Source organism: Peromyscus californicus, unplaced genomic scaffold, assembly GCF_007827085.1.
Source record: "Peromyscus californicus insignis strain IS unplaced genomic scaffold, ASM782708v3 Scaffold_16__1_contigs__length_79575227, whole genome shotgun sequence".
Classification (NCBI taxonomy): Eukaryota; Metazoa; Chordata; class Mammalia; order Rodentia; family Cricetidae; genus Peromyscus; species Peromyscus californicus.
In genome coordinates, this window is record NW_026294458.1 from 72,109,603 (window position 1) to 72,124,990 (window position 15,388).

Here is a 15,388-nt window from a genome sequence, read left to right on the forward strand (position 1 = left end):
GTTCATGTACAAGACACAAGACGGGAACAGGAAAGATGGCCCAGAGTTGGGGTTCCAGGACCCACATTGGGGAGCTCACAACAGCCCACTAACTGTAGCTATGGGGTTCTATGTTTCTGACCTCCAAGGGCACCTGCACTCAGTGCATATACAGACACACACAAATCCACAGAATTTAAAAAACAGTAACAACTCTTTTTTAAAAAGAAAAGCAAGAATGGAAGCTCTGTGCATCATGTGAGAACTAAGAGGGCTTCCAACAGATCACTGATACAATGACAACTTGGTCAGTGGCTCGACAAACTTGCTTAGAGTACGAGGTGAAAGGAAAATGTCTTCTGCATTCCCTCATTTCTACTTAAGACATTCTGGAAAATATAGAATAGTTACTGAAAAGAAAACAAACAGAACAAGGGATTGGTGGGCAGACAGACACACAAACGATGAATGACACCATTTAAAGCTCATGCAGACTTTTCATGTAGATTTTTGCTACTGAAATGAGAAACAGGAAAACAAACCCTAAATTCTGCTCTGCAATATCTCCAAACTATTCTAGAACTATTTTTAAAAACTCACTTTTTCAAACTGAGTTTTTTATTCTTCTTTCAAAATAGCTGACATTAGGAAGTATACTCTAGAGCTTACAACTTATAACTAACTTAGGTGAGAAATCAAAAACTCAAGATTTGGCTTCCTTCGTTTCTGAAAAACTATATAAAATATAAGCCTGATGCTGTTCTTTTAAAAAAGGACAATGAATTGATTCCTTAATGTCTCGTGTGATTTTCCTTAAATCTTTGTCAATTATATCCCCTCAGGAATAGTGTTTTGTTTTTCACTTTTCCATTTTCTTGCAGCACTTTCCATTTTTCAAATTACCACACATCATCATATAACTCTCACTTCACATTCCAAGTAACTATATCGCCTCACAGTACGAAGAACAGATTATAAACAGTAAGAATAGTGAATGTAATACATAGCTCACACCATTTAACTTAAGAGGAAATTATTTCCTTTAGATGTACTATGGTTACCTGTAATCTGCCCCCGAAATCTGGCTCTCTGGATCAAAAGTAATCTGGGAGGGACGCATTAGTCATTGAGGTGCCCAATATCAATGATGTAATTTAGACTTTTACAGCAAAACCAGGCCAAAGCCATTCAAATGGCTCACAGCTCAATGTGCATGGGTCAGATCTGAGAGCCACTGCATCTTCTCTTTATACCTCTCCAACACCCATCAGACACACAGGAGGATGCTTGCCATGGATCCAATGCCTGACTGGGAGGATGGGCTATGTATTATTCTAAAAACAGCACTAGGCTCTTTATGAATTATTCGGAGCAGTTGTTTAACATGCAGATTTCTGGATAGGAAGGACCTAGGAAGAATCTCCAGGTATGGAACCGGAAGATCTGCATTTTAAATGAGCATGTCAAGTAACTGTGACCTATAGGGACTGCTAGTACAGGTACAAAGAAACCATGAGGAACCCACACTAAGGAATTCCCATCAGACCACCCAAGAATATGGAGTACAATGAGGGAAATGGAATTAAAACGTTTTCTAAGGCATCTGGCTAAGGAATCTCAACTACAGGAATTTAAAAAGGTTTCCAATTAATTGAGGGTTTTTTTTCATAATTCATGTCATACATAATTCAACTTCTACAATTTCCACAAAATTTCAAGAATTGTAGACATTAGCTGACTAAAAAAGGAAATACACAATATGTATATATAGCAAACTAGAAAAAAAATGCACATTTAAAAAGAAATACAAAAGTATTTGCTTTACCCAAAGGGTCAGCACCAAACTCCTCTACTCCTGAAGCTATCATGTGCCACACAACACAGCCTCCTTCCCCTCCTCCCCCTCCTCCCAGGTCCCTAAACTCAGCATCTCTACTGTGATCAAAACCAGCATCTGTATCAGTGTCGTGAACAGAATGAAACTAGAGGTGGGGTGGGCTATCAATCAGGCAGAGACAGGGGTTTTAAGATAACACTGATCATGTATTTGCAACGCTCTAAAGGTGAAAGAGGAGACTGACAGAATATTAGTGCAGTTTCAGTTCCTTGGTTAGGTCATACGGATTCTTAAACATAATCCAAGTCCATGCGTTACAACTTTTGATCTACCTAGCTGATGGACAAGGAAGCTTTTTAAAAGAGAAAGGTCTAATTTTCAATTAGTCTGCACTAAGTAAACAAGGTTGTTTAATGAAAAATAAAAACCTTCAAGATGGACTGACTTGAATGGCTTGAAAACTCCGAAGATTCATCTTTAATATCATCTTGTCGTCTTTGGACAAGGCGGGAAGCTCGCTGTTTGTACAGCTGATGTATTGCTGATTCAAGTTCATTAATCAGTGGCACCTGTAAAAATACAACACACTCCGTAACACCACACTCCTCAGCTGCTTACTCATCTGAGGGTCCACGCTATTTCCGGCTTTCTGAAAAAGTACTCTATGGACAAACAAGCACGAGTCCCAGCACGAGCAGAGCAGCAGTCACTTCTAAGTGAGGAAGCCCCCTTCTTACAGCCCAGGCACTGGTCATCCCGGCCAAGTTAACTTAAGAAGTGCACTGTTTCTGTGCTGCTCCAACAAGTCAGGAATGGTAAGCTTCTGGTGCTTTCTCTTCAGAGAAAAGGTGTGTTTACAAGTCTTCTAAGTTTACATTTTTAGTTTTCCAGCAACATGATCTACATAGCAATTCTCTAGGTTTCTTTTTATGTTTTTATTTTTAAAGATGAAGTCTCTCTGTGTAGCTCAGCTGGTCTAGAACTCACTATGAGCCCAAGCTCCTCCTGTCTCATCCTCCTGAATGCTGCAATTACAGGCACCCACCACATCTGAAAAACTTTCTGGCTTCAACAATTGCTGTGCTCTGCCAAAATCTGCTACAATGGCCCTATCTACGGCAGACAGCAGGCCTGTTTCAGCATCAACTGTAAGCTGATTTTCACCACTTACTCATTTATACCAAGTGCCCTGTAATGTCACACCAGTCTGCAGCTTTATTATACATTTGACAATCAAACTAAAAGGGTAAATAAAATTCCTATTACTAACGAATCTGAAATCAAACTCTGAAATGTCTCTCCTCCTAGCAAATATTTGTTTTCTTTATTTTGTAATAAAATCTGGACATAAATTACCAGCTTTCAAGTCAACAAAAATTTCCAGCTAATACACCTAGCTAACTTACTTAGTACAAAATGAATACATCTAAATAAAATAAAATTAAAAAAAAAAAGGTCTTTCTTTATAGATACTTTATAAAACAACCAAATGCTACGGAACTTTCACAAAACACTAAGGACCACTACACATACACAGGAAACCAGAAATTCTAGTTTCCTGGTTGTTAGTACAACTGTTAACCACTAGAGTTTGGGGACACTGGCACCAAGTGTTACTCCATCTTCCCGAACTGAACAGACTGTAAATGTAAAATAAAAAAGGCAGGTGGAATACCAAGATGTCTGTAATAAAGCAGTTGTGTATTCTTGCACGATTCCATTGTGAAAGTGGCAAATGTTCACAGAAAGGTCAAACTGTGGAGGCACTTTCTTCTTCAATATGCCACACCACAGGCAACAATGTCCGCAAGTCAGCAGTATCCTGTAGTCTAAAGTCACTATCCAGTCTGCGATGTTCATTTCCCAATCACTGCCATGTCACTGGGACTCCTACTTCTCCCTTTCACAATCGCCAAGACTAAAGACAAGGGTCCCTAAGATGTACCCCCCTTTTAGTCTCAGACTGGACATCTCTCCTGTGAGAGCTCAAGTCTGTGCTGGCATCATAAAGAGTTATCTGATTGAGGTACAACTCTGTCAACTAAAGCTTAAAGCTGGCTTTTAATCTCTTTTCAAGTTTATAGTATCGACTTATCTCAAGAGCTTGCACCAGGACAGTTTCTTTAGCCTCTCTATCCTCTCTATCCTCTCCAAACTAAAAACTATCATTGTTACTGTATTTCGGAGCAAATTGAAGATGAAAACCTAACAAGAGGACTGGAGAGGAAACTAAGTCATGGAAGCTAAAATGACTTGACAGATGATTCAAGTTTAAAAATCATTCTAATTTTCATAAAGACGGAACAAAAGAAATGTTTAACTTACTCTGAAAGAGTATTTATACAACATAACTAAACATAACATTCATATCTAATTGTCCCTATTTTTAAATTTTTAGCATCAACTATTATAAGGATGACAACTCAGGACATTTTCGTTCAGAAGCACATACAACTGGATGCATGTATATGAGATGTCAAAATGAAGGAAAGAACGCATCTCTGAAACAGCACTATCTGCTCCTTTTACTGAAAATGTATTCACTATGTAAGGCTTCAGACCTGCTACAAAAATATCTAAGTGACTCTATGGCCATATAGCACTACCTGACGTAGACTTCTCCAAGAACATAGTAATCAGGAGAGGAAACACACTAATAAATCAGCAACAGATACTATGTCCCACTAATTCTTAATCCAGGGATGATGTAATCTAACTTTATATATGTTAGCATTATGTTTGCAATTTTGAGTGCTGAAGTTTGTAAATTCTCTAAAGCAAAAGCCAAGACACTTGAAGCAGGTCTCAGAGAGCACTCCCACACACACAGCATTGTTTCAGGCAAAGGTCCTTACTCTAGCTGGCTCTGCCATGGACATCCCATTTCCAGTCTTGTTCCAACCCCTGCTCAGCAGACAGCTGAGCTCATGCTTCTGTCCTGGCCCCAAGCAACTGACCGGCCCAAGGAATATCACAACTGCAGGTGCTCCTTTACAAACTCAGCAACCCATGCTAAGTGCTAGAGAGGACTTGATGAATGCTACCATTCCAGATCTGACCACACATAACTGAAACATTCAGATTCATCAGAGAGACAAGTCTGTCTTTTTAAAGCCCTTGTTTTTACTGTAGTGAAGTAAACATTTACAAAAAACCATCCAACTATATTTTACACTTAGAGATTCTAGAGAAAGCCTAGTTAGTGATAAAGAAAAATGTGCCTTCCTATCTGAGATTCTGAGACAGAGTATTTAAGGACCATGATTTTAATATTTTCAATTTTTCAAAGATAAGGTTAAGTACATGAGTGCTGACAAGCCAGCTGTCTATTTTTCCCTTGAATTTATTGTTGTGTGTGTGCATGCATGATGTATGTGGTGCTTCTGCCACTTTCCACGTGTGGAGGTGAGAGGGCAGCTCGAGGAGTCGATTCTCTCCTTCCATCTTCACAGGGCTTCAACAGTAAGCATCTTTACCTGCTGACCATCTTGCTGCTCTTCCTCCCCCTTTACATTTCTAAATTATTACTGTACATGTCTGTGCATGACATGGGTGGAGTACATTTATCTTAAAAACAAACGAACAAACGAACAAACAGGAACTTACTTGAGAAGTTAGCATATGCATTATTTAAATGTATTCAAAAGAGTCTATCAATTGTCATGCTAAAGCAATGAATCCAGAAGAAATGAAAAATGTTCAATGAATAAAAACTTATGATAATGAATGGCTTCTGGAATGAATGAAGCATTGCTTTAGTTAGATGGAAACCACTAACAGAAACAGCACCAAAATATTCAGTATAAGAAACTAGCAAAAACCTGTCACGTACTGTACTACTAACAGATCGTTATAAATGTTTACAAGTACTGAAAGATAGAATAAGAATCAACTCAGACCGCAGCTACAAAAACAAGGAACCGTCAGGTGACCCCCTTTCTCCTCTCCACTCACCGCAGGCCAATGACCTGACCAGACACCAAGACAGGGGTGCTCTCTTTCGTTTGTACGGCTCTGTGGGGCCCTCAACTAACGGACTAAAGAAAACGAAGCATGACTGCAGCATTCTAAGGTGAGTGAGTGGATTATTTTCTGAGAATTAAAAGATGCTCTATGAAAAGCCTCCCTATTTTTGCCTTATTCAAAGAGATTAGTAATTTTGCATTCTTACCTTTTCACTGAAACACTCAAGCAAGTCTTGGACATACCCTCGCATTTCTTGCAAAAATTTATACCGTTCACCAATGCCCCCAGAAGACCCTTCTAGTCTCTCAATAGCCCGGGTGGAGTCCACGCGGCTTTGCAGGTGTTTCTCATGCTGCTGTCGGTTGGCTTTGTGCAATTCTTTCATCGAGTCCAACCTTCAGAACACAAAAGGATAAATATAACACATTTACATCTAGAATTCAATGCTGTCAGGACTCTTGCAATATTATAATGCATTTAAGTTCCACTATTAGAACATAAAAATACTTGGAATGCATCTTTCCGTCTGTACTGCTTTTCTTATAAAAAAAAAAAAAGTAAAAAATCCATTTAAAAAGGCAGTTTACAGACTTCAAAATAGTTATTTGGAGGGCTAACCAAAATACCCTGCTTTGCGTCTCCCCCCATCTCTTGACTCCACTCTCAGAGTCCAAGAGGAACAAACGCAGCACTGTCTTCGACCAGCTCATGGAGCGGCCTTTTAACAACTTGGAGGCTTCCACAGTAGTAATCCAAGAAGGGAGCAGAGCAAAGCACGAAGTCATCTTCTGTTTAGCGTCTGAAGGTGGGCCAGGGAGTCTTCTTTGCCGGCATTCTGCATCTGCTACCCCAGACTACAAGTTGCCTGAGGGACCAGAAAGCAAGCGGACAAGTCTTTAAGAAGTTGATCTGCCCTACCTGTCTTTAAGCTGTTTCTTTACCAAATCAATAGTAACGGGAGCCATCTCATTACTGGGAGTTTTGAAAGGGACTGTATTATCTGTTTTTTGAGACTTGGCATCTGATGATCCATAAGCTGTGTAACTATAAGGTATGCCATAGGAGGCACCATAAGGCATTGTCTGGTAAGTGTTCTGGTAGTACATATTCACTTCAGTGGGCTGACTTGCTTGAACCTGAAAAGAAATGGATGTATGAGAAAACTAATAGCTAACCTTAAAATATATATAAAATGCCTCTAGAGGTATGAACAAAATAAAAGCAAAAAATTATACCCAGTTTCCAAATAGGAATTAAAATAAGTAAATGCAGAATTCTTCAAAATCAAATGAACATTGAGTTGTATAAATTCTTAGATCTTAATAAAAATCGTTATTTTTTTTCTAATGAGTTTCAGAAAAACAGATTATCAGAGTTTAGAGATGGAATGATCCAGGTAATATTTTATCAGGATAAGTGACTTGCCTCTGGTCAGAAAATAAACAGGCAATGAGAAGTTCTAACTAAGACTCTTGCAACTAGTCCAAGGCTTTTCCTATGCTCTGCTCTCAACACTACCAGTAAAATACACTCACATTATGCAACTTTCTCCATGCTGCTACAAAACACTTTACTGCAACTACTTTGGAAGATACTTTTGATCAATCTCATTAGTTTGCATACCTAGGAAACTATCTTTGAAATTTAAACAGCAGCAACAGCAACAAAACCGCCAACATTTGGTTCAAGGCAGTATTCCCAAACTTCAGCATTCACCAGAACCAGCTGGAGAACTCACTGAGTGCCGGGCCCAACCCCACCTTCTGCCTCTAGACTGTGCTTTTGTCATGGGCTTCCCGCAGCCGCTGCTGAAGGACTAGTTGAGAAACCGGACATGCGTCCACCATTCTTACCATAAAGGCGAGACTTAAAGCAGTTCTTCTAAAAGCACTAGGAATACATAAGCACGTGCAATGTTTTGACCATGAGGAGGAATGAGTGGTGAAGAGCCAATGTGACTGTGTGCCGCAAACCCCTTCGATAGACCTCTCTTGTCCTTCTCCAAGTCTAAGTCTTCTTACCTGAGGGATATTAATTCCTTTTCTAATCTGCTCCTGCTCCCACCGGCTGAGTTCTTCGTCTTGTTCTCCAGTTACTAACGCATCATCGTCACTCCCCTCGATGCCTGCAACACGACAAAAGGAATCGACATCCAACAGCAGGAAGGAAAAGATCCTACCACAAGAACGGAACACAGCACTAATCTTGCTGACAAGTCCATTTTCATCTCCTTGACACTCATGATCTTGCCTGTTTTAATGACAGCAGCCTTCTTTAAAGCTAAAGCAGAATTTAATGTTATGCTTACAATCTTTGGTTTCTTAATTTGAGCTTGACAAAGGGAGCACAAAACCAACGGCTTAAGAATACTTAAGAGAATTATATAAATTTATGCAAAAGCACTTAAGACAATACTGGTTACCCAAGAAATGCTGAAAACCTATCAGCCATGGAACATACTTGTGCTCGAGCAAGAACAGTCCTCTAAGGCAAAGCAGTTAAAAATGTCAATGTTATAGTTTCAAATCACACTGAAAAGCAACACCCTGTGCTTGCTGTCAGGTTTCATCAAGTTACCTATTTCTTCGGCGATCTTCTGTCTTTGTGACTTTTCTTTCACAGAAAAAACTATACGGCGTTTCTCATCATCATCTTCATCATCACTGGCATCATTCTCATCCTCTCTGACAAGGCGGCCTTTACCAGGCTCATTATCGTGAGGTGTGAAATCTCCCAGTTCCCGGGCCATTTGGCGCTTTTTCCTTGCAGCATGTATAAAAGCTGCATCTGGAATTTCTCCTGGAAACAAATGTTAAGAATGATAAAACATAGAAGTACCTGGGTATGAAGCTTATTTTCTTAAAAACAGGAAGAGTAAAATAATCCAAGGTAAGTCTTGTCAGCTCCATAGTTACCACTGGCTCTGATGTCTCTTCCTAACTCTACATGCAATCCCACTGATGAACTGGTGACCAGACTGAGTCGCAATTTCCCCAGCCCAGCAGAGGCATCTTTAATTGTTTACAAACGTCAAGTGGTATTTCTTCATAATTTAAATTTGGCTACTTAAAGCACTGATTTAAAACTGATTAGCCAGTGTACGGACTTGCAAACTATTTCCTATAGGATACTACACATAAAAATAACAGCAATTAGTTGTGGTTTTTTGAAGCAGTTATGTAAAGAGTTAAAAGTCTTTATCTGATAGAGGGCAGGGAAGAAACCCCTCAGGACCACTGGCATTTACTTAGCCCATCTGTCTCACTTGAGGAGAGGCCCTGGTTTGGTTCCTGTCACCCACAGCAGGTGGCTGGCAACCACCTGAACTCCAGCCCCAAGGGAACCCACACCCTCTTCTGGCCTCCTCAGTACCTGTACTCACACGAACAGACCCATACACAGATACACACATACACACATAGTTTTTAAAGTACGTTTTAAGTAATACTAAACTTGAGAAAACTTGTTTTATTTTCTACATTTGCAGACATGAAAGAGCCTACCTTAAAAAGATGTCCAAATTAGAAACACACTTACTTAACCCTTCTACTACTGCAGCTACCTGGAGGGCTCATCTAAGAGCTACGTAAACACACCTGGACGAAGAACATTCAAAGACGACAGAGCATTTGAGAAGGTGCCACCAGCCTTGGGCTTTTCCTCCTCCTTCTCACTCTCCATGTCCATTTCATCTTCACCATGCTCACTGATGATAACTCCATCTTCTGGATTTGCGTCCTTAACATGGCATGCTTTGTCCAGAGGCTGGTCATCTGAATTTTTGAAAAGAACAATCGAAATTTATTTAAAATAGAAACTCAGATAAACTAGCAAGGCACTTTTTATTAAATCATGAGCTCAATCCATGAAAACTTACATTATTTCTAGTGCTTAACTCAAGCATGAATATGAAATAGCACAGTAGACATGTGCGTAAAGGTAAAACAATTTAGAGGAAACAGGAAAACAATGATGTTTTAATTAATTTTGTGAGGAATTCATCAAAATTTATAACTATCTTTCTCTAAAACCTCACTGGTAAAGGTAGTATTTAATCATTTGATTTTATTATCCCTAACTATGTAATTACATACAGGGGTGTGTGTGTGTGTGTGTGTGTGTGTGTGTGTGTGTGTGTGTGTGTGTGTGTGTCTGGACGTGGGTGTGTACACGGTGCAGGTACCCTCAGAGGCCAGAGGCACTGAATCCCCTGGAGTCAAAGTCACAGGCTGTCTTAAGTCACCCCATGTAGGTGCTGGAAACTGAACTCAGTCCTTAGCAAGAGCAGTAAGTGCTGCTTAACTGCCAAGCCGTCTCTCCAGTGCCTGTTCACACTTTTTATTTCATTTTCCACTTTATATCAGTTTCTCACTAAACACGATACCCATTCAAGATAGCTTTCTGTTGAGAACAAAGTATTTGATGGTTGAGCGACGGTATAAATGTGACTTTTCATCTGGAAGAGAACCTAACAATTACATTTACAATGTACAAGCCTGACCCAACTATCAAAACTCAACGTTAAAGTATGTACCATGAAGCAGAGAAAACCTGGTAGTTCTGAGAGCCCAGAATTGAGACAGAGACAAATTGGAAATACATGACACTAAGAACAACGACATGTAAAGCAGGGAGGAAGCTCTGGAAGGTAGACAGAGCTCTCGAGTTATCAACTCCAGTCTAAGCTGAAGGCTGGTTTAAGACTACATTCCCAGTATGTGCTCATCTTTGTGATAAACTGTCTTGGTTTATAATATTTAAAACTAACAGACTCTCTGCTATCACTTGTTCCAGGCAAAGATCAAGAAAACCCAAGTGTTTTTACCTTGAACCACTGACCTTGATAATGCTCATTCTGGAGCAACGAGCACAAATTAAGGAGTAGAGCAGTACTTTATTTATCTAAAAGGAAAGATGCTCTCTGCAACCTTGCCAAGAAAACTCCCATCATCCTCTTTCAGACTTGGAATGGTGTTCTTCAACGTGTTGCCTTACCTGGTTGGTCAACGACTTCCCTTTCAAGTGCACCCCGAAGCCCAAGACTTTAAAATCAGTTCATCAATCACATGGTTAGATCAAGTATCTCTTTCTTTTTATTTAAAAATTTTGATATTTATTTTTATGTGTAGGCACATGGTCCCACGGTGTACATATAGAGGTCAAAGGACAGCCTGCAGGAATCAATTCTCTCCTCTACTTGTGGGTTTCTAGGGACTGAACTAAGGCTGGCCATACTGGCAACACGCACCTTTATCCGCTGAGCCACCTTGAGTACAATGGCTTCTCAGACACTCAAATGATGAATGATTCTATAGAAATCTTAATGTTCTCGTATCACTTTTGCGATTATTGCTGTGGTAAAATACACATAACTTGACTACATTATAGGAAGATGGCTCAGCAGATCAAACTGTCTTGTGAGCCTGATGCCCTGAGCTTCATCCTCGCTCCCCGTATGGTAGGAGGAGAGAACTGACTCCTGCAAGTTACCCTCTGACCTCCACATGCACCTTGTGGCATGCATGCACACACACATTCCAAATAATTTTAATCTATAAGATTTTTAAGTGTGTAGTTCACATTAAATACATTTATGATACTGTGTAACCATCACTACTACTCATTCCCATTACTCTCCACATACTGTTAAACTGAAAATATACACTTAGGAGTCAGTAAGAGCTCACGTCCATCCCCACCTCTGCTTCTGTCCGGTCCCTGGAAGCCTTCGTTCTAACTCTCATCTTAGGCTGCTTCGTCTTCTAGAACTGGAATCACACCGCAGCTGCTGACAATGAGCTGCTTTGGCATGCTATCCCCAGGTTCCTTCAATTACAGTCTGTGTCAGACGTTCCTTCCCAGGTTCAGAATCCCACTGCATGTACACACACACCAGTCTGCAGATGGACATGTTGTCCATGTGCAAGCTGTTGTAAATGCTATGAAGATGAGCACACAACTCACCCTTCCGAAAAACCCCTCCTCAAGAACTAGGTTCTGCTTCTTTTCAGTGTGTTACAAGTGGCATTCCTGAGTCTTCTAGTTTACTCATACACAGTTCTCTTCCTCTATCCAGGTCCTGGCAGCAACTATTCCAGCTATTAATTTTGATGATTCTAAGTATCAAGTATTATCAAATCAAATCATACTGTATTTGTTGTTTAACTTCCTCACCAACAGTGCATAAATATTCCAATTTCTTTATATTATCAACATTTGCTATTTTCTGAGGAGGTTTTCCCTTCATTTTTTAAAAACAGGCATCTTAATGAGTATACAGGGTTAAACAACCCCTAGTTGGTTCTCAGGTAAAAGTTACTATATTTACAGTATGCATAGTGTGTGTGTGTGTGTGTGTGTGTGTGTGTGTGTGTGTGTGTGTACACACAAAGAACTAGTTTAGTACATTTATAGATGTATGTTCTTCTTCTAGTACTACACCTCAAACTTACGAATACATTGACGTCTATGAAGGGCAAATTCAGGTGGGGAGAAAAATAAATGGTAAATAAAGCTTAACAAGTGCAATTTGTTACTACAGACATCATTTCCAAACCACAGGCAAAGTTGTACACTCCACGACTCCGCCAAGTTCACACGTACCAGACTATGACTGCAGATCACCAGGGCAAACCATGGGGGCAACTTAACACCTTGGTTAGTGGCTGTTAGCAATTCTCTCCATAGCAATGCTAAATTACCATTGTTTAGGACTCCTCCTATGAAGCTGACGGTGCAGCTTAGTTATTATTTGAGTGCATGAAGCCCTAGGTCTGAGACCAAGGACTGCATGACCTGGGCACGGTAGCCCACAGCTGGAAGGAGGTAGAAGCAGGATGACCATCATTCAAGGTTACCCTTCCTATGTTGGTTTGAGGCCAACCTGGCTGGATAAGAGCCTGTCTGAACAAGACTCCTTTAAGATCTTCAGTTTAAGTTAGGAATACCACAAAACCAGAGTTTTCAAGTCCATCCTTGGTTTGAAGTTAAGTCATCTTTACCTAAGTACTTATACGTACTTTACCTAAGTACGTATAGGTACAAAGAGTTCTGGATGACGTGTTAACAAAAGCTTCCAGGACTGTCATTTCAATAACAGCAATGACAGTATGTGACACATACCAACAGAGGTTCTACCTCCAGAAAGAACACTAAGTTCCCGATGAGTATCAGAACCCAGGGAGAGTAGAAGACCGGAAGATCACAAAAGATGGCCTTAAGAACTTCCTATTTACTTCGATTCTGAACTAACAGTACGTGGTAAACACACCACCAGGCCTTTCTTAATTTCCCCTTTGTGACCTGAGCACTATTTCACCATACATGATGGATACTCAACGACTCTGGGAGAAACGGAACAGTTTCCAAGATGAAAAAATAGTAAGTTCTCCTAAAAATACTCTTCCCCAACCTGCCTTCCCCACACCAGAACACAATACACAACAGCTGTCATTTACCCTGGCACAAAGCTTTAATTTGGGTGCTTCTTCAATAGCAAAAGCATACGGGAAGTGTACCAATTTTCCCTAGGAATGTTTCTCAAATAGGCCACTTTCCACATCTCCCACACCCACAGCAAGCACTTTTCTTGTTTCTTTTTTTTTTGGTTTTGGTTTTCCAAGACAGGGTTTCTCTGTGTAGCCCTGGCTGTCCTGAACTCACTCTGTAGACTGGGCTAGCCTCGACCTCAGAGATCCACCTGCCTCTGTCTGAGTGCTGGGATTAAGGGTGTGTGCCACAACCACCACCCAGCAATAACAACCACTTTTAACCCATCCACAATTTCCAGGGCCAGGAAAAGTATCAACCTTACTCAACTCACTAAGGACCAACGTCAGCCGCTGAGCTGAAACTGCTGAAGGCGTCCATCTCTCCTGAACTACGCCTGGTACCCTGGCCAGCCACGAAATGCCTCTCACTGTACTTCAGCCATCCTTTACAACCTCTCAACAACTTGTCTTTCCCATTCAAACACTAACTACTTCCTTTACAAAGGCCTAGTCCAATGTGCTTGCTTTCACTCCCTGGTGATATTCGGATACTTGCTTCTATTTTGGGAATTCTAATCATCAACTATCCAGCTTCATGTCCTACTTTTCTATGAAGTTGTCCTCCTTCCAGAAAAAAAAAGTAGTTATCCTTTGGCCTACTCATTGGACATTTTGCTAACACTTCCGTTGGACATTCACATAATAATGTCTCCGCAACTACATTGTAAATTTGAGATACAATAGCATTCTTATTCATGCCATACCTATAGCCGAGAATCTGAGAAACACTCCCTTTAATTCTACAGAGTAAAGATTTCTCTGAAACATTTGCATAAGAGTAACTTAGATTATAATGACTACACACATTATCATATAACTACTTGAAACATTTTAAGCTTTGGGCCTGGCTTACTGGGAGAATGTTTGCCTCCAGCGAGAGAGAAAGAGAAGGGAGGGATTTAAATTTGGGTGTCAAGAAGACAGTGTACCTGGTCTCATGTCAGATAGGGATGCTGAGTGCTGATATTATCACATTAACCTACGGTATTCCTAAAAGTCCTGTAAGAGTTAAATCTACACTGGAAATACTACCAAAGTCATCAAAAGTTTGTCTCTGTGAAATAGCAGTACAGGAACTTTCAATAGAGTAAGTCTGTCTCTAGGGCTGAAATAGGAAATCTTTCTCCCTTCTCCATACAATAGCCTCTACACTAGCAAGAATTCAGGAGCAACAGTCTACTTTTTAAAAAAAAAAAAAGTGTGAAAACAATTACAGAACAGCACTGCAACTTAATGTGGACACTGGTCAGCAGAATGACTTCATAATATAGACTGCAAAGCACTGTGGGAAAGAGCTCTTATTTGCCCGCCATTTGAAAGGATTGTTTAGTACTTACTGTCAGCTGCTGTGTTGAGTTCTGTCTTGATTTTTGATTTTTCAAGATCTTCTTTATATTCTTTCTTAAGCAATTTAACTATCTTTTTGCTGTAACTTGATTTCTTTACTTTAAAAACTTCTTCATTTTCTTAAAAAAAAGAAATGAAATGAAATCTGTAGCAAACAAACTCAGAAAATGTTTTCCCTTCCCCGTTTTCATGTTGCTTGAATTCTCACACATATATTTTCACATGCAAAAAAATCACTAAGAAATTCAAAGTTTATTTCAATCTGTCATTGCCTCAAAAACTGATATTGCCAGTCTTGGTGGTGCACGCCTTTGATCCCAGCACTGGAGAGGCAGAGGCAGTGGATCTCTGAATTTGAGGCCAGCCTGGTCTACAAAGTGAGTTCCTGGACAGCCAGAGCTACATAGAGAGGCCCTGTCTCAAAAAATCAAAAGCAAAAAACTGCTATCAATCCCAGAAAGTAAATAAAAATCTGAAAATTTTAATGGGTGGCCCAAGGAACTTCACAAAAATCTTAATTTTTGGCTTATTTCATCTATCACAGGAGAAAAAAAAATATTCAGAATGTTTCCTTAAAATATTAAATCAAGCCGGGTGGTGGTAATCCCAGCAGAGCCAGGCGGATCTCTGTGAGTTCGAGGCCAGACTGGGCTACCAAGTGAGTTCCAGGAAAGGCGCAAAGCTACACAGAGAAACCCTGTCTCGAGGG

General features: G+C 40.1%; 1 protein-coding gene across 1 annotated transcript in view; it reads right to left on the reverse strand.

Moving 5' to 3' along the window:
• Paxbp1 (PAX3 and PAX7 binding protein 1) overlaps positions 1–15,388 on the reverse strand; it is a 30,558-nt gene that overhangs the window by 13,738 nt on the left and 1,432 nt on the right. Inside the window, exons 2-8 of the mRNA XM_052741142.1 lie at positions 14,670–14,798; positions 9,379–9,555; positions 8,360–8,581; positions 7,804–7,907; positions 6,701–6,918; positions 5,988–6,177; positions 2,262–2,385 (exon numbers count right to left, since the gene is read on the reverse strand). Of these exons, the coding sequence (XP_052597102.1) occupies positions 2,262–2,385; positions 5,988–6,177; positions 6,701–6,918; positions 7,804–7,907; positions 8,360–8,581; positions 9,379–9,555; positions 14,670–14,798 (1,164 nt within the window). The remainder of the gene's footprint in view (positions 1–2,261; positions 2,386–5,987; positions 6,178–6,700; positions 6,919–7,803; positions 7,908–8,359; positions 8,582–9,378; positions 9,556–14,669; positions 14,799–15,388) is intronic.